Source organism: Stegostoma tigrinum, chromosome 3, assembly GCF_030684315.1.
Source record: "Stegostoma tigrinum isolate sSteTig4 chromosome 3, sSteTig4.hap1, whole genome shotgun sequence".
NCBI lineage: Eukaryota > Metazoa > Chordata > Chondrichthyes > Orectolobiformes > Stegostomatidae > Stegostoma > Stegostoma tigrinum.
The window spans coordinates 129,605,685-129,629,131 of record NC_081356.1 but is presented as its reverse complement, the minus strand read 5'-3'; the positions used below and the strand labels follow the sequence as shown (position 1 = coordinate 129,629,131).

General features: G+C 43.4%; 1 protein-coding gene across 1 annotated transcript in view; it reads left to right on the top strand.

Annotated features, from left to right (window-relative positions):
• Positions 1–23,211, top strand: part of LOC125450864 (G protein-coupled receptor kinase 6-like) — a 129,488-nt gene extending 106,277 nt beyond the window's left edge. Inside the window, exons 10-16 of the mRNA XM_059644894.1 lie at positions 6,344–6,381; positions 8,244–8,333; positions 11,811–12,019; positions 12,518–12,655; positions 16,309–16,446; positions 19,681–19,812; positions 21,600–23,211. Coding sequence (XP_059500877.1) covers positions 6,344–6,381; positions 8,244–8,333; positions 11,811–12,019; positions 12,518–12,655; positions 16,309–16,446; positions 19,681–19,812; positions 21,600–21,656 — 802 coding nt within the window. The 3' untranslated portion in view covers positions 21,657–23,211. The remainder of the gene's footprint in view (positions 1–6,343; positions 6,382–8,243; positions 8,334–11,810; positions 12,020–12,517; positions 12,656–16,308; positions 16,447–19,680; positions 19,813–21,599) is intronic.
• Positions 23,212–23,447: the final 236 nt, after the last annotated feature.

Here is a 23,447-nt window from a genome sequence, read left to right as displayed (position 1 = left end):
TTTTATTATTTTATTCCACTGTCTTTGATTCTCTTTGCAATATCAAGTGACAATTTTTGAGTAGAATGAAATGTAGTGCTTGTAAGTTTCTGTTTGTAGGCATTGGGGATTGGGAGGGAAGGTGATGTGGGGTGGTAATGTCACTGCACTGGTAATTGAACTGATGTTCTGGGGTCCACTGATTCAAATCCCACTGTGACAACTGATGCACTTTAAATTCAATTTATAAATCTGAATGTAAAGCTAATCCTTGTAAATCTGGACTAAACTATCACTGATTGTTGTGATGACCCTTTTGTCGCATTGACTTCTTTCAAGGAAGGAAGTCTCAGAATTGGTATGGTGCAGGTGAAGGCCTGTCGGCACCATATCAGTTTAGTGAGGATACTCTTTAGGGATCATGATTGGAGACGATATGAGTAGACCTTAGAAATAAGAAGGGGATGGTCACTCTTGGGCCTGTATTATAGACACCCAAATAGCCAATGGGTACTAGAGGAGCAGATGAGAGAAAACTGTGTCACAGGTGGACGGGGTGGTAAAGGAGGAAGTTAGCATGCTGGCCTTCATTGGTCAATGCATTAAGTATAGGAGTTGGGACATTGCGTTACAGTTGTATAAGTCATTGGTGAGGCCGCACTTGGAGCATTGTGTACAGTTTTGGTCACCCTGTTATTGGAAAGACTTAGTTAAACTGGAACATGTGCAAAGATTTGTGAGGATGTTAACAGAACTATCAGGCTTCAGTTACAAGGAGAAGTTGGCCAGTATAGGACCTTATTCCTTGGAATGTAGGAGAATGACCCTTTATTGAGATGTATAAAATCATTGGGAGTATAGATGAGATGACTATGTATAGTCTTTTTCCTGGCGATGGGGAATTGAAAATTAGAGGGCATTCATTTAAGGTGAGGGGAAATCTTTAAGAAGGACCTCAGGGGGCAACTTCTTCCCAGAGTGGTGCATATATATGGAATGGGTTGGTGGAGAAAGTGGCTGTGGCAGGTATAATAGCAATATTTTAAGAAAACATTTGGACAGGTACATGGATGGGAAGGATTTAGAGGGATTTGGACCAAATGTGGACAATTGAAACTAGCTGAATGGGCACCATGGTGAACATGGACCAGTTTGGGGCCGAAAGACCTGTTTCCTTGTTGTATTACCGTATGTTCCATGCTGTCCAGCACATCATGTCTGTACTAGCTCACTGAGCATTTTGATGTAATCATCCAAAAATCTTTTGAATCCTTCAGCTGAAGCTGCAACCAACAAACTTCCAGGCTGTGCAATCCATGCTGTAACTACTCACTGTCTGACAAATTTTCATGTCTTGTGTTTCTTTACCATCTGGTTTTTAGTCCGTTTGAGTGGGAACAATTTCTCCCTATCTACTCTGTCCCAGCCTCTCATCATTTTGAGAGCTTCTATTGAATTTTCTTTTAGCCTCCCCCTCTTCCTCATAATTCAAGTATCTCCTTGGAACCCATTGCCAAAAGCAGTATCATCCTTACTTGGACTGGCCTACATCTGACTCCATACACTCAGCAATAAGGCTAGTGACCTGTCCAAAGAGAAACTAGTTATGGAAATGTATCTAAACACAATTTCCCTGCCTTGTGAAAAATGAGGCCTCAAGATGGCGAACAATAAGAAGTTCTGAAGAAGGATTCAGACCGGAAACATCAGCTTTCCTGTTCCTCTGCTGCTTGGCCTGCTGTGTTCATCCAACTCTAAACCTTGTTATCCCAGTAAGAAATTTAAGATGGTTTTGGTCGTAAAGTCCATTGACCCTGTTCTGCCCTTTACCAGATCAGGTCTGATCTCTCATCTTGACTCCATCTTCTCAAACGTTTTTTAAAAAAACGAAAGAACTGCGGATGCTTTAAATCAGATACAAAAACACAAGTTGCTATAAAAGCTCAGCAGGTCTGGCAGCATCTGTGAAGAGAAATCAGTTAAAGTTTTGGGTCCAGTGATCGATCCTCAGAACTATGTAGGACCTGTTTTATTCCTTCTTGGGAAATCCATTAACTCAGATTTCTCTTCACAGATGCTGCCAGACCTACTGAACTTTTGCAGCAACTTCTGTTTTTGTTCGATCTTATCCTATCTGTCAATTCCATGGGGTCTACAAGTCTATCATTCTTTGTCCTGAATATGCACAATTCTGTGAGATATAGCATTCCAAACCTTCACAACCCTTTGAGTGAAACCGTTTTTCCTCATCTCAGTCCTAAATAGCTGAACTCCTGTCTTGAGTGCTTGACTTGTGCATCACAGGTTTCCTAGGAAGGAGAGGCAGTCTGTCAGTAACTATGCTGTTTGAGTCTTGTATACTACAACTGGATTGTTTTTAAGTTTAAATTAAAACACCTGTTGGTCTAATTTAACATTTCTATTAATTGGACAATCCTTTCATATGGTCCTTTCGTGCCATAATAATTCCATAACTGGGAGTTGAAAATCCACCTTTGCAGTTTCATGATTTGAATAAAAAGTTTGAAAACAAAATGCCAGTGTCCTTGAAAATTACTGCAGTTTTCTGGCCGAGGGAAACAACATTTCCTGCTCTTTTCTGTCTTCATCCAGCCTAGCTCATGTGATGCTACTGAAGTGCCATCGCTGACATGGTTATCACTTAACTACCACTTAAATTCTTAGGACCTGTTTTATTCCTTCTTGGGATGTGAAAGTTGCTGGCAACCAGCATTTGTTGCCCATCCCCTCTTGCTCTTGATCTGAAGTTTGATGGATCATTTCAAAAGGGCAGTTCAGAGTCAACCATGTTGCTGAATATGGAGGCATGTATAGGTCAGATGAGATCAGGATGGCAGTTTGCTTCTAGAACATAGAACATTACAGCACAGTACAGGCCCTTCGGCCCTCGATGTTGTGCCGACCTGTCATACCGATCTCAAGCCCATCTAACCTACACTCTTCCATGTACGCCCATATGCTCGTCCAATGACGACTTAAATGTACCTAAAGTTGGCAAATCTACTACCGTTGCAGGCAAAGCGTTCCATTCCCTTACTACTCTGAGTAAAGAAACTATCTCTGACATCTGTCCTATATCCTCACCCCTCAATTTAAAGCTATGCCACCTCGTGCTTGCCATCACCATCCTAGGAAAAAGGCTCCCCCAATCCACCCTATCTAACCCTCTGATTATTTTATATGTTTCAATTAAGTCACCTCTCAGCCTTCTTCTCTCTAATGAAAACAGCCTCAAGTCCCTCAGCCTTTCCTCGTAAGACCTTCCCTCCATACCAGGCAACATCCTAGTAAATCTCCTCTGCACCCTTTCCAAAGCTTCCACATCCTTCTCATAATGTGGTGACCAGAACTATACACAATATTCCAAGTGCGGACGCACCAGAGTTTTGTACAGCTTCACCATAACCTCTTGGTTCCGGAACTCGATCCCTCTATTAATAAAAGCTAAAACACTGTATGCCTCCTTAACAGCCCTGTCAACCTGGGTGGCAACTTTCAAGGATCTGTGTTCACGGACACCGAGATCTCTCTGCTCATCTACACTGCTAAGAATCTTACCAGTAGCCCTGTACTTTGCCTTCCGGTTACTCCTACCAAAGTGCATCACCTCACACTTGTCTGCATTAAACTCCATTTGCCACCTCTCAGCCCAGCTCTGCAGCTTATCTATGTCTCTTTGCAACCTACAGCATCCTTCGTCACTATCCACAACTCCACCGACCTTAGTGTCGTCTGCAAATTTGCTAACCTATCCTCTACGCCCTCATCCAGGTCATTTCTAAAAATGACAAACATCAGTGGACCCAACACCGACCCTTGCGGTATACCACTAGTAAGTGGTCTCCAGGATGAACATTTCCCATCAACTACCACCCTCTGTCTTCTTTCAGCAAGCCAATTTCCGAACCAAACTGCTATATCTCCCACAATTCCATTCCTCCGCATTTTGTACAATAGCCTCTTGTGGGGAACCTTATCGACCGCCTTGCTGGAATCCATGTATACCACATCAACCGGTTTACACTCATCTACCTGTTTGGTCAACTTCTCAAAGAACTCCAGGTTTGTGAGGCACGACCTACCCTTCACAAAACCGTGCTGACTATCCCTAATCAATTTATTCTTTTCTAGATGATTATAAATCCTGTCCCCTATAACCTTTTCCAACACTTTGCCAACAACTGAGGTAAGGCTCACTGGTCTATAATCACCAGGGTTGTCTGAACTCCCCTTCTTGAACAGGGGAACCACATTTGCTATCCTCTAGTCGTCTGGCACTATTCCTGTAGACAATGACGAGTTAAAGATCAATGCCAAAGGCTCGGCAATCTCCTCCCTGGCTTCCCAGAGGATCCGAGGATAAATCCCATCCAGCCCAGGGGCCTTATCTATCTTCACCTTCTGAAGGATTTCTAATACCTCTTCCTTGTGAACCTCAATCCCACCTAGTCTAGTAGCCTGTATCTCAGTATTCTCCTCGACAACATTGTCGTTTTCTAGAGTGAATATTGTTGAAAAATATTCATTTAGTGCTTCCCCTATCTCATCTGACTCCACACACAACTTGCCACTGCTATCCTTGATTGGGCCTAATCTTACTTTTGTCATTCTTTTATTCCTTAAATACCTATAGAAAGTCTTAGGGTTTACCCTTATCCTATCCGCCAACAACTTCTCATGTCTCCTCCTGGCTCTTCTGAGCTCTCTTTAGGTCTTTCCTGGCTACCTCGTAGCCCTCAAGTGCCTTAACTGAGCCTTCACATCTCATCCTAACATAAGCCGCCGCCTTCCTCTTGAAGAGAAATTCCACCTCCTTCATAAACCACGGCTCCTGCACTCTACAGCTTCCTCCCTGCCTGACAGGTACATATTTATCTAGGACACACAGGAGCTTTTCCTTGAATAAGCTCCACATTTCTAATGTGCCCATCCCCTGCAGTTTCCTTCCCCATTCTATGCTCCCTAAATCTTGCCTAATCTCATCGTAATTGCCTTTCCGCCAGCTAGAACTCTTGCCCAGAGGTATACACCTTTCCCTTTCCATCACTAAAGTAAACATAACAGAATTGTGATCGCTGTCACCAAAGTGCTCACCTACTTCCAAATCTAACACCTGGCCGGGCTCATTACCCAGTACTCTAAAGGATGTTTTAACGAGCTTTTTACTGTGTCTGATATTGTAGAATTTCAGGTTTGTTAGTTGAATTTAAACTCTAACAGCTGCTATGGTGAGATTCAAATCCATGTGATTGATGTTCAATAGTGTTACTCTCACTGAAGCCCCCACTATCAACAGCTGTAGGTTACCATTGATCAGAAACTGAACTGGGCTAGCCATATAAATGCTGTGGCTACAACAATAGGCCAAAGGCTAGGAATCCTACAGTGAGTGACTTCCCCTCCTGACTCCCTTTCCACCATATATAAGGCACAAGGCAGCAGTGTAATGGAATGCTCCCCACTTGCTTAGATGAATGAAGCTCCAACACTCAAGAAGTTTGACATCGTTCATACAAAGCAGTCTGCTTGCTTGGTGCTACATCAAACATTCACTCCCCTTACCACTGATGTCCAGTAGTAGCAGTGATTAGTTGCACTGCAGAAATTCAAAGTTCCTTCAACATCACCTTCCAAACCCAAGGCCACTACCACCTAGAAGGATGAGGATGGCAGATATCTGGGAGTTCCCCTCCAAGTCACTCAACATCCTGACTTGGAAATATCTCACTCATTCTTCAGTGTCACTGGGCATTATCCTGGAATCTCTCCCTAACAGCGTTGCTGGTGTACGTACATCAAAGGGACTGCAGTCGTTGAAGGCAGCTTTCATCTCCATCTTAGGGTAACTAGGAATGGGCAGAAAAAAACTGGCCCAGTTAGTGACGTCCACATCCAATGAATGAATGGGGGAGAAAGCGTCACGAGTGTGTGAGCTTTCCCTCAGAATTGATAATCAGGTGACAGTATGCTATATCTCCCCAAATTGTGTTAGAACCATATGATGTAACACGGTTGGAGGCCATTCAGCCTATCATGGTGGAGCAGTCGAAAAGCTGTTTGAGCTATTTTGCTGCAGTGGTAGTGTCCTTACCCTTAAGACAGGAGGCGTGGGTTCAAGTCATATCTGCTCCTGGGATTTTTCATAACACCTCTGAATAGCTTGATTAGAAAATACCTGCAGCAGTCCAATTAATCTCTCTCCCTTGTTCTTCCAACATTGTCCTGCAATTATTTCTCATCTCAAGTGTTTATCCGATTCTCTTTTGAATCTTAAATATTTGAGTTTCTTGTTGTTTCTGTCATAAACTTACTGCATTTAATTCTTTTCTCTCCCCTCATTTAGAGATTTGAAGCCAGAGAACATTCTACTAGACGATCACGGTAAGACGTTTTTACATGAAAGTGGCACTTTGTTGGTCTGGGTGCAAAAATGAGTTTTCAGCTATGATAACAGGAATCCGGAAAGGATTGACAAGTTGGCTGTCTTTTCTCTTTTTCCTCAAAAGCTGAGGGTGACCTCAAGTTTGTAAAATTGAGGAACATTTTTAGGTTGAGACTTGTCAATTGGTTTCCCTGATAACATGAATACAACTCTGGAAGGTCTACCCTCATGGATTCTGCCTCCCATCAAGTCTGGGTTTCTGGTTTCAGTCCTGCACTACATGGAGTTACCTTCTTAAGTTTAACTGCCCCTATAATCTGCTGCCACTCTATCTCTATCTCATCTAAAAATGACTCTAGTCTAACTTGAAGGAGCTTCAATATCCTATTTAAAAGCAAGTTTGGAATCCTAATCACTGTAGTGAAGTTGTCTATTACTGCACGTCTGCTGGCAGCATATGCACTCCAACATCGGTGTCCCTTTTTGTAAGGCCAGCATCCCCAGTGTGGAGGCTCTTATTACTGTCAGTCAGGTGCTTTAGGTAGGGCACGTAGTATGCATGAGATGGCTTCCAAAACAAGCTCTTAATTCCAAGCTTCTGCATAATAAATGGTCACCAGGAGGGCGGAGGAAATGTTTCAAGGATGTCCTCAAAGCCACCTCAGGGGGAAGAAATACAAAATCCCCATTAACTCATGGGAATCTCTGGCCTAAGATCACCTAAACTAGAGAAGAACACCCTGCAAATATGCCAATGTTACTGAATGTCCCCCATCCAGACAGAGGTCAAGTGCAAACATTGGAAAGAACATGTGAAAACCTGAGCATCCTCCCAACTACTCTAGGAAATGCCATCCCACAGTCTGTGGATTGTCTTGGACAACTTAGTCACTATGTGACCACAGCATTGGAGTGGAAGAAAGTCATCTTCCAGCCAAAACCTGCTGCCTTAGTGAGAGTTCTTCTTCCATCGCTCGCGCTCTCTGTTGCTGTTGCCCTCTCTGTCATGATACTGTGTCACCGTTGAGACACATTCCCATTGTGTCTACATTATCAAAACTTTAGTACCGTGAGAATGTTCCCAATTTGGGGGTAGGGAAGAGCAAAACTGGAGGCCATGAATATAAGACCGTCACACATTGCTTGGAATTCCCAGTGGGATTAATGTATGCACCCAGAGAGCAGTGAGGCTGTGGAATTTGCTGCTATGTAGTCTGGTTGAAGATGGTTCTGGCTGAGGATAAAGAAAAATGAACTGAAAGAATTCTGAATTGAATTTAAAAACTAAAGTCTTGTGTTTGTACAGTAAAAGATTCACAAAACCCTCCCCATTAAACAGTACCTTTTGCAAACCATCCAGCATTCTTCTACATTATTTTCCATTTACATTGATGCAAATAGTGCTGATGAGAGCAAGACAAATTCTAGCAATACGTTGGATTCAAGTGATTAATAAATACTTGGTTTGAAAGCTGGTCTCATTGGTTGTAAAAACGTATTTAGTTTGCTGTCCTTATTCTCTCCTGCCTACGTCCACAGCAATGTGGTTAACTCTTAATTACCTTCTCAAATGGCCCAGCAAGCATTGGTGGGTTCAAATATCGCCATGGCCAATGATGTAATTTAAATTACATGATTAATAATTCTGAAAGTGAAAGCTAGTTTCAGTAGAGATGATTAAGACTACCATCAATGACTTTCTAATGTTATTTTGGACAAATACTCTTTTGATTCTCTGGTTGTTCTGTCTAGAAAAAATCACTACATGAAGGAGCGTTACATAAATGAAAGTTCTTCAATGAAGAGTATATTCTCTCCATTTTCTCACCATCTGACATTGTCTAATCTGCTTTACCTTCAGGGCACATCAGGATTTCTGATCTGGGTTTAGCTGTACAGATTCCAGAGGATGAGACGATTCGGGGGAGAGTTGGAACTGTTGGATACATGGGTGAGTGCTGGCACCTCCAAGCCTTATCAGCAGATCGAAGATATTTCACTGCTAGCTGATTTTGCTACGGAATCCAGAGGTCAAATTATTTTTGAAAAGGTAGAATCCAGCCCACAAATATAGGGTGAAATCCATTCTTGTACAACAACCACCCACTTCACACCAAGCCATGGCCACACTTGTTCACTGTAAGTAGATATTTTGTGAAGGGGGGGCCTAGGCCTGAAACAGCAGCCTTCCTGCTCCTCTGCTACTTGGCCAGCTGTGTTCATCCAGCTCTACACCTTCTTATCTCTTATACCTCATCAAGTTGCCCTTGAAAAGGTGATGCACCCATGATGCTGATTAGGAAGGGTGAGCCGAGATTTTTGAACCAGTGACAGTGAAGGAACAACATAATACTAAGTTCTAGTTAATACAACTCGATTTTTGTTTGACATCTCCAGCTACTTTTAATGTTTGTTTGTCGAATCGTGTCTGATCTTTCTCTCGCTAAACTTAAAAACATTAGCTCCTCGAAGGCAAACTTGATTTTGGACAACAACTGGCACAAATTGAGAAGTAGAGACATTGAAAGGAAACTAGAGAAGGAGTAGTTCCCATTATCTCTAGAGAAGGAGTAGGCTGTTTGGCCTTTCAAGCCTCCTCCACAATTCAATATGATCAGGGCTGATTGTCCAACTCAGTATCCTGTTCCCCCAGAGAAAAATCTGGAAATAGTCTATGAATGTGTAAAAAAACAAATTGCTCCTGTACTCTTTGTTCCACTTAGTCCTAAGAACAATATCTAACAGGTTAAAAACATCCAACGATTTGACTTCGCTTTGTGGTAGAGAATTCCACAGGTTCATCTCCTCAACTCCATCTGAAATGTCTCCCCCTGTATCCTTAAACAGCGAACCCTGATTCTGAAACTTGGATTCCTCCTGGTCAGAGTAGCTGAGTGTGGTGAGATTGCAGAGTTAGATCTTCTGCCCTTGCGATTCTCTAGGAGCAGGAGTAGACGGCTCCTTGAGCCGCCTCATTGTGCGTTGAGATCATAGCTGATCTTCTATTTCAACAGCTTTCCTACAGTAATCTGTTTCCCTGATGTTTGTCATTTTGTTGAAACTAAACCTCCAACCCTCTGGGACACAGAATTCCAAACATTGACCATTCTCTAAAGTGAAGGAATTCCTCCTCATTAATTTCTTAATTGGTCTTCCCCTTATTTTGGTCCTAGAACTGCATCACCACAAGTACGTCAACCCCCCCATGCCCCTCAACTTCCCCATATACTTTCTGCTTGTTCTGTCAATTTCTGTAAGACTTTTGCGTACTTGAATGAGATCAGCTCTCATTCTTCCACATTTCATAAAAAGGCCCCATCTTTCTTCATACATCCATCTCCCTATCCAGGAATCTGGCAGACCGATGTTGTATATCTTTTCAAAAGAGAACAAAAGAGTAGAATACTACAGATGTGGTCCCACCAAGATTTGTGCCTTCGTTCAAATTCCTTTACTCAAATCTTCTGACAATAATGTCAGAATGGAGCTCGTGCCAGAAAGATTTAGTCTGATTTCATCTTAATGCATAGGGGTTAGTGCATCTTTTTGTCACTGTTCTTGGTGAGAAAGACAGACTAACTTGTCTTTTTGTTTTAAGAAGGCCTGTTGGGATTCTCTAGAGTTACAAAGTGCTGTAGAGCCAATGATATTCCTGTGAAGTGTACTCGCTGATGAAATGTGGCAAAGCTAATTTATGCACAGCAACCTTCCAGAAACAGTTGAGTTACTGACCAGATAACCTGTAGTAGTGATAGATACTGGCCCAGGAGTTCACACGTTCTTTGATATAGTGCCATGTGATCTCTTATGTTCACCTAAAAGGGCAGACATGTCCTGGGTTTAATGCCTCATTAGACAGAGCAGCACTCTTTTTAAATATTGCAATGGGATTGTCAGCCGAGGTCATCCACTCGAGTCTTTGGAGGGAGGTATAAACTCATGAATCCTGATTTGGGCAGGGTTTCTACCAATGATAATGCAACTGACAGCTGGATGAAGGCATGTATGCAATATTAAAATTGTTCACTTGACTGATTCTTGGGCTGTGGAGATTATCTTAGGTGGACAGGTTAGGCCTGTATCAGCTGAAGTTTAGAAGAATGAAAAGTGACCATATTGAAACTTGCAACCTGAGGGCACTTCATGGGACCTGACAAGGTAGACGCTGAAAGGATTTCAAACAGGGATGAGAATTTTTGTGTTGAAAGTCTTTGGATCTCCCTTTGTACAAAGGCTATAGATACAGAACCTTAAACTGGACTAGCCAAACAAATACTGTGGCTACAAGAGCAGCGCAGATGCTTAGGAATCCTGCAGCAACCATCTCGTCTCATGACTCTCCAAAACCTATCTACAAGGCACAGGTCAGGAGTATGACAAAATACTCCCCACGTTCCTGAATGAGGGCACTCCAACAACACTCGAAGCTTGACACCATACAGGACAAGGCAGCCTGCTTGATTAGCAATACATGTACAAGCATTCCACCACATTCTCCATCCCACCACTTCTCTCCCTCCCACCCTGTGTTGCCACACCACCACTGCCATTCAACACTGCAGAAATGCAGAGGCTCTTTAGACAGCACCTTCCAAACTCTTGATCATTACCATCTTGAAGGTGGGAACACTGTCACCCATAGGTTCTCCTTCAAGCTGCTTATCATCCTGCCTTGGGAGCTACATCACCAGTCCTAGGTCAAAATCCCAGAACACCTTCCGTAACAGCATTGTGGATGGACCTACATCAAATAAACTGCAGTAGTTCAAGAAGGTGGATCACCATCTTCCAAGGCCAATTAGAGATGCTGGTCCAGCAAATAAAACCACATCCTCTAAATGAATTTAAGAAAAGAGTTAAGATATGTTATTTTTAGACAGTTTTATTAGAAGTAAATGAAAATATGGAGTAATTAGATTGGGCATGATCGTATTGAAGGTTGGAGCCTCCCCTTGTTGATATATTTCCTCTTGTGGGAGAGTCTGGAGCCAAAGGAGAATGTTGACAAATGAGTGGTTCCCCCTTTTTAGATTATAATTGGGTGGCATGCCCTTCAAAGAGTTGCTGCAGACTCAAGTTGAATATCCTCTATCTGCACTGTAGAGATTCCAGGATTTAAGTTGGAGATGAGGAATTTTGTTTCCTCTTGAGCTGTGAGTTTGTGGAATTCTTTTGTATGGAGTATGGAGGAGGTGAGTTTATTGACTATTTTAAGGCAGGTGTAGATGGCTAATAAGGCAGTCAGAGGTTGGGAAGGCGAGGCAGTAAACATGGAGTTGAGGCCACAATCAGATCAACTATGATCTTGTAAAACGGCAGAGCAGGCTTGAGAGACTGGCTGGTCCAATTTGTACGTGGATGGTACAGGCCAGCTGGGCCAAATGTTCTTGGCTGTAAATTTTTAGCAATTCTCCTTTTTGTTTTTAAGCTCCGGAGGTTATCAACAATGAACGTTACACATTCAGCCCTGACTGGTGGGGTCTCGGCTGTCTGATTTATGAGATGATTCAGGGTCAGTCGCCTTTTCGAAAGCGTAAGGAGAAGGTAAAACGAGAGGAGGTTGACCGCCGGGTCAGAGAGGATACGGAGGAATATTCTGATAAGTTCTCAGAAGAGCCACGTTCCATCTGTAAGATGGTGAGTAAGTTGGTTTCTGGAAGATTTATTGTAAAGCTGCTGTGTTAACTCGGGTATCTGGAAGGTTAGAGCAGCCTGGGAAGGGAGGAATTGATATCAGGACTTAGGCATAATCTCCCCACAAAACTGTATCTTTGCAGATGAACAGATCCTCCAATTAATGGCAATATATTTCAGATGCTGGAAGTCTGAAAAACGGAAAATGTTGGGAAAATCTCAGTATGACTGACAGGATCCAGAGACACAGAAACACAGTTTATGTTTCAATTTGGTATGATTCTTCAGACTTCTGAATTCAGTCAGACCTTTCAAATGGACAATTGTCTTGAATGGTATTATTTGCAGGGCTACAAGGAAAAAGCAGGAGACAAGTATCGGGGGGAATTGCTCTTGCAGAGAGCCGAGATAGACAGAAGCACTTGGCCGTGTCTATGGTGTAGCCATTCTACGATTCTGTAACTTATGTTCATTTTCTTGCATCTCAATGGCCTTTTGCAGTTGCTGACCAAAGATCCAAAGCAACGATTGGGCTGTCGCGGAGGGGGAGCCAGTGAGGTCAAGCAACATCCTATATTCCGTCACATCAATTTCAAAAGACTTGAGGCAAACATGTGGGACCCTCCTTTCGTTCCAGACGTGAGTACACAGTAATTTGAATATTGTCACAAAGCTACAAATTTTGCCTGTGGAATATTGGTGTGGGTTTAAGTATCAGACTGACTCTTCAACCATTTGTAGATTTACTATTTTAAGTGGAAATGCCAAACACTGACTCTTAATTCTGATGAAGATTCAGAAGTGAGCATCAGGATAACTGAGAGGAAGAGAAATGTGGATTAGTTTTGCAACCCTGACCATACTTGCAGACTCTTCTTTCATCTGCTGTCCCAGTTGGATGGAAATATACCTAGGTTCCAGCTTGGAAGAACAACAGTGGAGTTTGCCTGGTGTTCTTATCAAATATCCTTCGACCAACATCTCAAATGTTTTAATACAGAAAGTGACTGTTATTCTTTGTAGACACCAAGATCACATACATGCATTGCACCTATATCACCCCAACAGAGTGGGTGACAGCCATTTGATGATTCATTTCTTGGGGCGATACTTTGAACAAATAGAGCCAATCTACCTGGTTGAAAATTTAAACAAAACTTGGTTAACTGTACGGTCATGATCTTACTGGTGCGTTCTCCTCTGACAACCCCTCTGCTGATGAAAGCCCACATGCCAACCAGCACTATCTTAGCATCCAGCATAAATGTTTTCCCTTTGGTATTTCTTGCACTCATCAGGAGATTTTGCAAGATGAAAAGGTTCAACAAAATGACTCCTCCCAGCAGTACTTAAGTTTGGTACTATCGAACGGCGACAGAAGGGTCGCGTGGTTTGCTGCCTCTCAGGGCCAGGGACCCAGATTCAATTCCAGTGGAGTTTGCACATCCAGCCGTTGGTTCCCCCACACCCCTGCGCCCCCCCCCCCCCAAAAAAAACCCATGCCTCTGCCGGTTTCCTCTGGGAGCTCCACGTTCCTACCACAGTTCAAAGATGATAAAATGTGAGGCTGGATGAACACAGCAGGCCAAGCAGCATCTCAGGAGCACAAAAGCTGACGTTTCGGGCCTAGACCTTCATCAGAGAGGGGGATGGGGTGAGAGTTCTGCAATAAATAGAGAGAGGGGGGGAGGCGGACCGAAGATGGAGAGTAAAGAAGATAGGTGGAGAGAGTGTAGGTGGGAAGGTAGGGAGGGGATAAGTCAGTCCAGGGAAGACGGACAGGTCAAGGAGGTGGGATGAGGTTAGTAGGTAGATGGGAGTGCGGCTTGGGATGGGAGGAAGGGATGGGTGAGAGGAAGAACCGGTTAGGGAGGCAGAGACAGGTTGGACTGGTTTTGGGATGCAGTGGGTGGGGGGGAAGAGCTGGGCTGGTTTAGGGATGCAGTAGGGGAAGGGGAGATTTTGAAACTGGTGAAGTTCACATTGATACCATATGGCTGCAGGGTTCCCAGGTGGAATATGAGTTGCTGTTCCTGCAACCTTCGGGTCGCATCATTGTGGCAGTGCAGGAGGCCCATGATGGACATGTCATCTAGAGAATGGGAGGGGGAGTGGAAATGGTTTGCGACTGGGAGGTGCAGTTGTTTGTTGCGAACTGAGCGGAGGTGTTCTGCAAAGCGGTCCCCAAGCCTCCGCTTGGTTTCCCCAATGTAGAGGAAGCCGCACCGGGTACAGTGGATACAGTATACCACATTGGTGGATGTGCAGGTGAACCTCTGCTTAATGTGGAATGTCATCTTGGGGCCTGGGATGGGGGTGAGGGAGGAGGTGTGGGGACAAGTGTAGCATTTCCTGCGGTTGCAGGGGAAGGTGCCGGGTGTGGTGGGGTTGGAGGGCAGTGTGGAGCGAACAAGGGAGTATGCGTTGTATCCGGAGGTTGGTAGGGTGGTGTGAGAGAACGAGGGGGATCCTCTTGGGGCGGTTGTGGCGGGGGCGGGGTGTGAGGGATGTGTTGCGGGGAATACGGGAGACGCGGTCGAGGGCGTTCTCGATCACTGTGGGGGGAAAGTTGCGGTCCTTGAAGAACTTGGACATCTGGGATGTGCGGGAGTGGAATGTCTTATCGTGGGTAAGACATTCCACTCCCGCACATCCCAGATGTCCAAGTTCTTTAAGGACCGCAACTTTCCCCCCACAGTGATCGAGAACGCCCTCGACCGCGTCTCCCGTATTCCCCGCAACACATCCCTCACACCCCGCCCCCGCCACAACCGCCCCAAGAGGATCCCCCTCGTTCTCTCACACCACCCTACCAACCTCCGGATACAACGCATACTCCCTTGTTCGCTCCACACTGCCCTCCAACCCCACCACACCCGGCACCTTCCCCTGCAACCGCAGGAAATGCTACACTTGTCCCCACACCTCCTCCCTCACCCCCATCCCAGGCCCCAAGATGACATTCCACATTAAGCAGAGGTTCACCTGCACATCCACCAATGTGGTATACTGTATCCACTGTACCCGGTGCGGCTTCCTCTACATTGGGGAAACCAAGCGGAGGCTTGGGGACCGCTTTGCAGAACACCTCCGCTCAGTTCGCAACAAACAACTGCACCTCCCAGTCGCAAACCATTTCCACTCCCCCTCCCATTCTCTAGATGACATGTCCATCATGGGCCTCCTGCACTGCCACAATGATGCGACCCGAAGGTTGCAGGAACAGCAACTCATATTCCACCTGGGAACCCTGCAGCCATATGGTATCAATGTGAACTTCACCAGTTTCAAAATCTCCCCTTCCCCTACTGCATCCCTAAACCAGCCCAGTTCATCCCCTCCCCCCACTGCACCACACAACCAGCCCAGCTCTTCTCTTCCCCCCCCCCCCGCCACCCACCCACAGCATCCCAAAACCAGTCCAACCTGTCTCTGCCTCCCTAACCGGTTCTTCCTCTCACCCATCCCTCCCTCCCACCCCAAGCCGCACCCCCAGCTACCTACTAACCTCATCCCACCTCCTTGACCTGTCCGTCTTCCCTGGACTGACCTATCCCCTCCCTACCTCCCCACCTACACTCTCTCCACCTATCTTCTTTACTCTCCATCTTCGGTCCGCCTCCCCCTCTCTCCCTATTTATTCCAGTTCCCTCTCCCCATCCCCCCCTCTGATGAAGGGTCGAGGCCCGAAACGTCAGCTTTTGTGCTCCTGAGATGCTGCTGGGCCTGCTGTGTTCATCCAGCCTCACATTTTATTATCTTGGAATTCTCCAGCATCTGCAGTTCCCATTATCTCTGATACAGTTCAAAGATGTACAGGTTGAGTGGATAGGCAATGCTAAGTTGCTCATAGTATATGGGTGGCAAAAACAGGGATGGTTCTAGGTAGGATGCTCTTCAGAGATTTGATGTGGACTCTGAGCAGTATGGACTGCTTCCACATTCTAGAGATTCTTCTAATCTATGATTGCGTGAAACGTTTAGCACAGAAACAGGCCTTTTATCCCAAATACTCTATACTGGTAGTTGTACAAAGTGCTTACCACATCTTTACCCTTCCTCAGCCCAACTAATCACACTATTTTTTTCCTCCATGTGTTTTTACCCACTTCCCTTTCAATGTTTCACCATCATATATCTCCTTGTTAGTGAGATCTTGCTATGTGCTAGTGGTTACTGCATTACCTACAGTTGAGAAATGGCTACATTTGACAAAACGTCTGAAGTGCTTCACAACCAGTGACAGTTGTTCAAGGGGCTATATAAATGCATTTTTTTTGTTTATTTTGCAGCCCAGAGCAGTTTACTGCAAAGATGTCCTGGATATCGAACAGTTCTCCACAGTCAAAGGGGTAAACCTGGATCCAACAGATGATGACTTCTACTCCAAATTTGTTACAGGCAGCGTCTCCATTCCTTGGCAAAATGAGGTAATGTAACCTGTCTGCAGTGGCTAACAGTGTGAGTATGTGGATTTTTTGTTATCAGAAGTTGAATGCCAAATGCACATAGTGGGATTCAATACCTGTTGCCCAGCTGTAAGCTAACAGCAGAGTGCCTTCTTATTTGGATTCATCCATGTCTCCTGCCCCTGACGGTCTGTTCCAGTAATACAGGGAGTTCGCCTCACAGCTGAAAAGTTATGACAAACTGCTATGAATTGCTAGCCAGTTCTGGGCACCATACCTTCGGGAAGATATTGGGTCTCTGGAGAGGGTGCAGAAAAAGTTGCAAAAATAGTATTACGGAGGGCCTTAAGTTATCAAGCAGAGGGGGTTAAAGTTAGATTTAAGATAGGAGCAAATTACTGCAGATGCTGGAATCTGTAATGGAAACAAAAGAATGCTGTTATTCACAGTGAGTTAGGCAGCATTCATGGAGAGGGAGCAAGCTAACATTTCGCATCTAGATGACTGTTCAGTAGAGCTGATGTAAACTGTGGAAGGGGCAGCATTTAATATTAGGAGATTGAATGCTGGGGGAGAAAATGTTGGTAGATGAGATGAAGTGATTGGAATATGGTAATTGCAGAACAATGGTGTGTCTAACTGCCAAACTGCAAAGAACAGACAGTCCCACTGGTGTGGGGAGAGAGGACATGATGACGGCGAATGTAACAAGTAAAGCTAAAAGAAAGGGAAGGAATGGGAATGGGTTCGCAATCTGAAGGTGTTGAACTCGTTTAATATTAAAGTCCAGAAGATTTTAAAGTGTCTAGTCTGAAGATTAGATGTTTTTCCTTCAGTTTGTGCCATGATTCACTGGAGATTTAATAATGTTTGTAATTATGAAGGGTTTTGGCCAAGTAGCTGGGGAGGAACCACTTCCAATGAGCTGACAGGTTGGTGCCCAGAGGGGAAACGTTTAAGAGGATTGGCAGCGACAAGATGAGAAATTATTTGTTGTCTTCTAGAGCACACTGCTTGAAGAGTTGGAAGCAGATTCAATCGGAACTTTCAAACACTTAGATAAATCCTTGAAAAGGAAACATTGATAGAATTTTGAAGCAAGAGTAAGAAAGTGGGATTAATTAGTTCTTTTGCAGATGCGATGGGCTGAATGGCTTCTTTTGTGCTGTGTGATGCTATCCCTTGCTATTCATGGTATGCTTTTGATGCAGACTGCCCATAAGCCATGCTTAAATAGCAGTTACATCATTCTGCAAACAAGCAATTCTCTGGAGCTTTATAATTTTACAATGAAGTGTAAACCTTCATATGATGTCAGGTACTGCATTAGTAATCAAGCTCTCGATAGTCTTCAGAAAAGGTCATTTTGAATTTTGTTTGTTTAATGCTTTTGTTTAAAAAGTAGCATTTGAAAATAAGGAACTAATGCTTGTAAAAATCTTCATGAGGTTGATTTAAAATTGTTTCAATATTAAAACAGTGTGTCAGTCATGGCTCAGTTGGTAGCATGTTTTCTTCTGAATCTCAAGGCTCTGGATTCAGTTCTCACTCTGATTGTTGTACTCAAGTACCAAAGCTGACATTCCAGGTCAGTGCTGAGAATGAACAGCATGGTGAGAGGTGTGATCTTTTGTATGAGATGTTAAACCAAGGCCTCAACACCTGTCTGCTTGCGTGGATAAAGATGATCTCATGGCAACAGTTCTGTAAAGAGCAAGATGTCATGGCCAATATTTAACACTCAATCAACACTACAGAAAGGAACAGATAATCCTAGAATCCTGTAGTGTGCAAACAGACCATTCAGCCCAACATGTCTACACTGCCTTCTGAACAGCATCTCACTCCATCTCATTCCCCTACGCCTGCATTTCCCCATGTCTAACCCACCTAACCTAAACATCCTTGGACACTATGGGCAATTTAGCATGGCCAAACCACCTACCGCGCACATCTTCGGACTGCGGGAGCACCCAGAGGAAACCCATGCAGACACGGGGAGAATGTACAAACTCCACACAGATAGTTGCCCGAGGGTGGAATCGAACTTGGGTCCCTGGTGCTGTGAGGCAGCAGTGCTAACCACTCGGTTACCCTACTGCCCAATAATCTGTCACTATCACATTGATGTTTAATGAAAATATGTTGTGTATTGATTAGCTGCTTTTTTTTGTTAGAGCAATGACTACAAAAAGTAATTTGAAACTCTTTGAGACATTTTATAGTCATGAATCACAGTATGCATATGCAAGTCATTTTTCTAAAATGCTGAAACCCTTCGGGGAGGGAAACCTGTCATCTTTGGTCAGTCTAGCCCATGCGTGACTCTAATCCTGTGTTGAAATTGTTGACTCTTCACTGTCCTCCAAAAGCGGTCAAACAAATTTGTTCAGTGTTCTAGCAAGAGATGTCCCACAACCACCTTCTCAGAGCAGTAAAAGATGGACAATAAATGCTGTCCTTGCCAGTGACTCTCATTAGAACATAGAACATAGAACAGTACAGCACAGAACAGGCCCTTCAGCCCACAATGTTGTGCCGACCATTGATCCTCATGTAAGCACCCTCAAATTTCTGTGACCATATACATGTCCAGCAGTCTCTTAAATGACCCCAATGACCTTGCTTCCACAACTGCTGCTGGCAACGCATTCCATGCTCTCACAACTCTCTGCGTAAAGAACCTGCCTCTGACATCCCCTCTATACTTTCCACCAACCAGCTTAAAACTATGACCCCTCGTGCTAGCCATTTCTGCCCTGGGAAATAGTCTCTGGCTATCAACTCTGTCTATGCCTCTCATTATCTTGTACACCTCAATTAGGTCCCCTCTCCTCCTCCTTTTCTCCAATGAAAAGAGACCGAGCTCAGTCAACCTCTCTTCATAAGATAAGCCCTCCAGTCCAGGCAGCATCCTGGTAAACCTCCTCTGAACCCTCTCCAAAGCATCCACATCTTTCCTATAATAGGGCGCCCAGAACTGGACGCAGTATTCCAAGTGCGGTCTAACCAAAGTTTTATAGAGCTGCAACAAGATCTCACGACTCTTAAACTCAATCCCCCAGTTAATGAAAGCCAAGACACCATATGCTTTCTTAACAACCCTGTCCACTTGGGTGGCCATTTTAAGGGATCTATGTATCTGCACACCAAGATCCCTCTGTTCCTCCACGCTTCTGAGAATGAATACCGAAAAAAAAATTGCTGATTTGTTATTCTTTGTAAATTAGTTTTTTTTTTCCAATTCTATTGCAGATGATCGATACAGAATGTTTTAAAGAGGTAAATACTTTTGGGACTGATGGGACATTATCACCAGTCCTGGACAGCAGCAAGCCCAATCCACCTCCAAAACGAGGCCTATTGTACAGGCTTTGCAGACGAGAGGTAAGCAGCTTCAAACTCTGTAAGCGATATCTCCTTCGCCTCCTCTGCAAATGACCATCACCACCACCACCATTTATTTTGCTCACCCAAGTCACTCCTCATTCTTCCTCTCCTGAAGAACATGAATCTGTTCTGGAAATCTTCTCTTCTGCCCTTTTCGCGCAGCTCCCGTCGCTTAGACCTGGAAGATGTACCTGCTGTATTGGTGAATGGCACTAAGCACCTGTAAAAATGCTAAAGGTTGATTGCAGTGGCATCACTTAAACGATGTTAAGCAAGACTTTTTATGCTGTTCTGCTATTCAGTACTCCCACTTGTAACTGAGTCAGAGAATGTGTGTTCATCTTGCTTTTGTTAATTATGTTTAGACTTGTTTATATCCATATGTGCTTTATTGACCTATCTTCTGTCTGTAAACTTGAGTTAATCCAAAACTTTACTGGTGAGGTTCTACCTGGCACCAAATTCCGTTTACCCATTGTTCACATACGTCTCGGATCATTTTTGTCTACATTGGTTCCCAGTTAAGCAATAAAGGCTTTAAAAAGTCTCACCCTATTTCCTGATCCTTCAAAGGCTTTTGCACCTCTCTGTAACTGCTGTCTCCTCCTGTCCTGATACTTTCTGAGACAGCTGTATTCTCCAATCCTGATGCCTAACACCCTGATTTTGCTGAACGGACACACACGCTGCCCAAGCCATTCTTCAGCACAAATGCAAGAATGTCATATTTGAAATGATCAATACAATTTGTTACTGGAGAAAAGGGTGGTGATCAGTTAGTAAGTGTTACCTAAATGGCTGAGTTGTTGCTCTGGAGAAAATGGGGAACAGAAGGCTCCTCAAGCTCCTAGTTAGTTCAAGAAGGGTTGAAAACTCCAATAACAAGTCTGTTCCTTGTCTGTTGCTGACTTTATTTTCCTTACTGTTGGTGACTGTGTGTCTTTAGCTTCCATGGTCCCCTAAAGACTGGAATTTTCTTCCTGAATCACTTTCTCCACTTTCAAGCCCCTCTCTTAAACTTAATCTAGGAGAAAGAAGGGTTGTGTTTTGGTTATTTGTCCTGATAGCAGCTTATTTGGTTCAAGATTGAATTTTGTTTAGTAAAGCACCTGTGATGTGTAAGTCCAGATCTTGGAGTACTGGATACAAAAGCAAAATTGCTAACCTTTTGTGAGGCGGGACTATACAGTTGAAGGTGTTGTTTTTCCATGAGACACTAAAATGAGTTAGTACTGCTGACTTCAGTCCCGCTATAATCAAAGCTAATAGAAACTGCTCGTGGCATTAGAGCTAAGAGCAAGAGTGGGCTATATGGTCCTTTCAGCCCAGACTGCCATTCCATTTAATCACAGCTGAAAATCGATTTCAACTCTGCTTTTGTACCTTACTCGACCCCCTTAGCAAAAAGAGTCAATTTCAGTCTTAGATACGTTGTTCAACTGAGTATTCCTAACTCTTGTTGGGAGACCATTCCAAAGATTCCTCTCAATCTTAATCCTGAAATGAGTCCCCTTTATCCTGGGACAGTGCTGTCATTCCAGCCTGCAGTCAGGGAAAACAGTCTCTTAGCATCTACCCCATGAAACACTTCATGAATGTTACAGCAGCCACCTGTCACCCTTGTAATCTCCAGGGAGAAAAGTACTATTCTCAATCCATCCTCATCCCAGGAACGTCCTCCCCACCAGGCATTCCCCAGCAAAAAAATCTGTATCCTATCTTGGGTGAGGCAACAGAAACTACATGCAGTTACACAGCTAATGTATGCATGTCTCTTGTTACAGGTCTGTTTCAAAAGTAGCTTCAGTGATGATGAAGACGACCCTTCAAAAACTCTGTAGCTGCCAAGTTAACCACACATGACCAGGAAAAGGAGAAAACTGATGTATTTCAGGTTAAATTGGGAACATGTATTAAAATGTATTATATTGCAACAAAAAAAAACTGCTGTATGAGTTTACATATTTTGTACATTTGTACTTGAATTATGTCCTAGATGTATATTTTCACTAAAGTTGTACAAGAAGCCATATATTAAGTACCACTTGAATGCACACATTAATTTTAGCAGGAATGACTTTGGAATTATCTATTTAAAAGTTTATTTTTAATTATTTTTTTAATACAGATAAAGCACAGCAATGTAAATTGTGTGCTGTTTGCAACTTGTAATTTGAGTGACTTGGCTGGATTTTATTTCAGTACAGAATGGGCCTATGCACACAAGCATTTGCTGTCTAGGTGCTTGCTAATGATTATACCACAGAGTATGTATGTGTATGCATGTGCAAATGTATATGTTTGTATATAATGTGTATGTGTGTGCGTGTGTGTGTATAAATGTGTATCCTGGAATAGCACCTGTTGGTCCAGGTCAACTTTTGCCTCAATGCAAATTGTATAAATTCAGTTCTGTTTTCTTTTGCCTTGTTCCATTGGAATTGAACCTTTGTTGCTGTGTTCATAGGCCTAATGTTTTATCTTTAAAAAGAGATTGTAACTAAGGCCACTGATTTACAGTTTATGGCGGGGGAGGGGGAGAAAAGGGCAGAATATAACCCTTGAAACTCAATATCATGCAAAGGTATAGGCAGGAAATTGATACATTTTGATGGCTCATAAATCCAACAGAGAATGTGAATCCTTGCCTTCCCCTAACATAGTGAAAATCCAATCTTGAGTGAAAATGGAAGTTATACTTTGACCATCCTTAATTCATTTGACCTTGTTCTATAAATGGGTCCAGTCACACAACATCACTTCTCCTTTACTCCTCGTTTAAACATTCCTGGTAATGCAATTTAAAGTGAGAGTTGATTTGGTTGACTGATGTGAACCAGTGGCCCTGGTAATTCATCAAAAGATCTGTAACCTCATTTATCTGTGAAAGCATTCCAATATTCACCTTATCTATATACCTGAAGGTCTGATTACATCAGTGATCCGTACCAGTTTAGAAAAATAAATTTAGTGTTGGTTATTTTACCTATGATACATTTACCAAAAGCTGTGAAGGACTTAAGTCGATGGTCTTTTTTCTGTAATATTGACCTTTGTGGATTCAGTGTCTTGCACTAAGTGCCATTTTATTTTTTAGATGTTGCCTGTTCTCAGAAGAGACTTTCCAACTGTATTCAAAAAAGCATGAAGTTAATGTATCTGCATAATTATTATTGATCAGGCATTTCTGCACCTAGATATCAATCTCATGTTGAACAGGTCTGATTCCAATCTACTTAGTGACTGTTTTGTGCTAATGTAAGTATGTTTCTTTTTAATCCAGTGTGTATAACTTTCCTGAACTGGGAATTTTCTTGGGTTCTTGCCTTGTGTCGCTGGGTTTTTTTTTATTCTGTTCAAATGTTTTAAATTAATAAATACTGCCATTTGTATACAGTCTCATTGTCTGATGTTGGTGAATGAAGCATCCTCAAGCTGACTCCTCAGCAAGATACATTAGTTCACTTGCAGTGGTCCTGCTGGAGTTCTCCAACTCACCAATATTTCCAGTTCTCAATACTCAAACAACACACAGAGATGGAGGAGTGGTTGGACCCGAATTGAATCAGCTTCTTGTTCTCAAGCAACCCAATATTTCATCAAATGCTGAATTTCTTAACCGACTATATCCT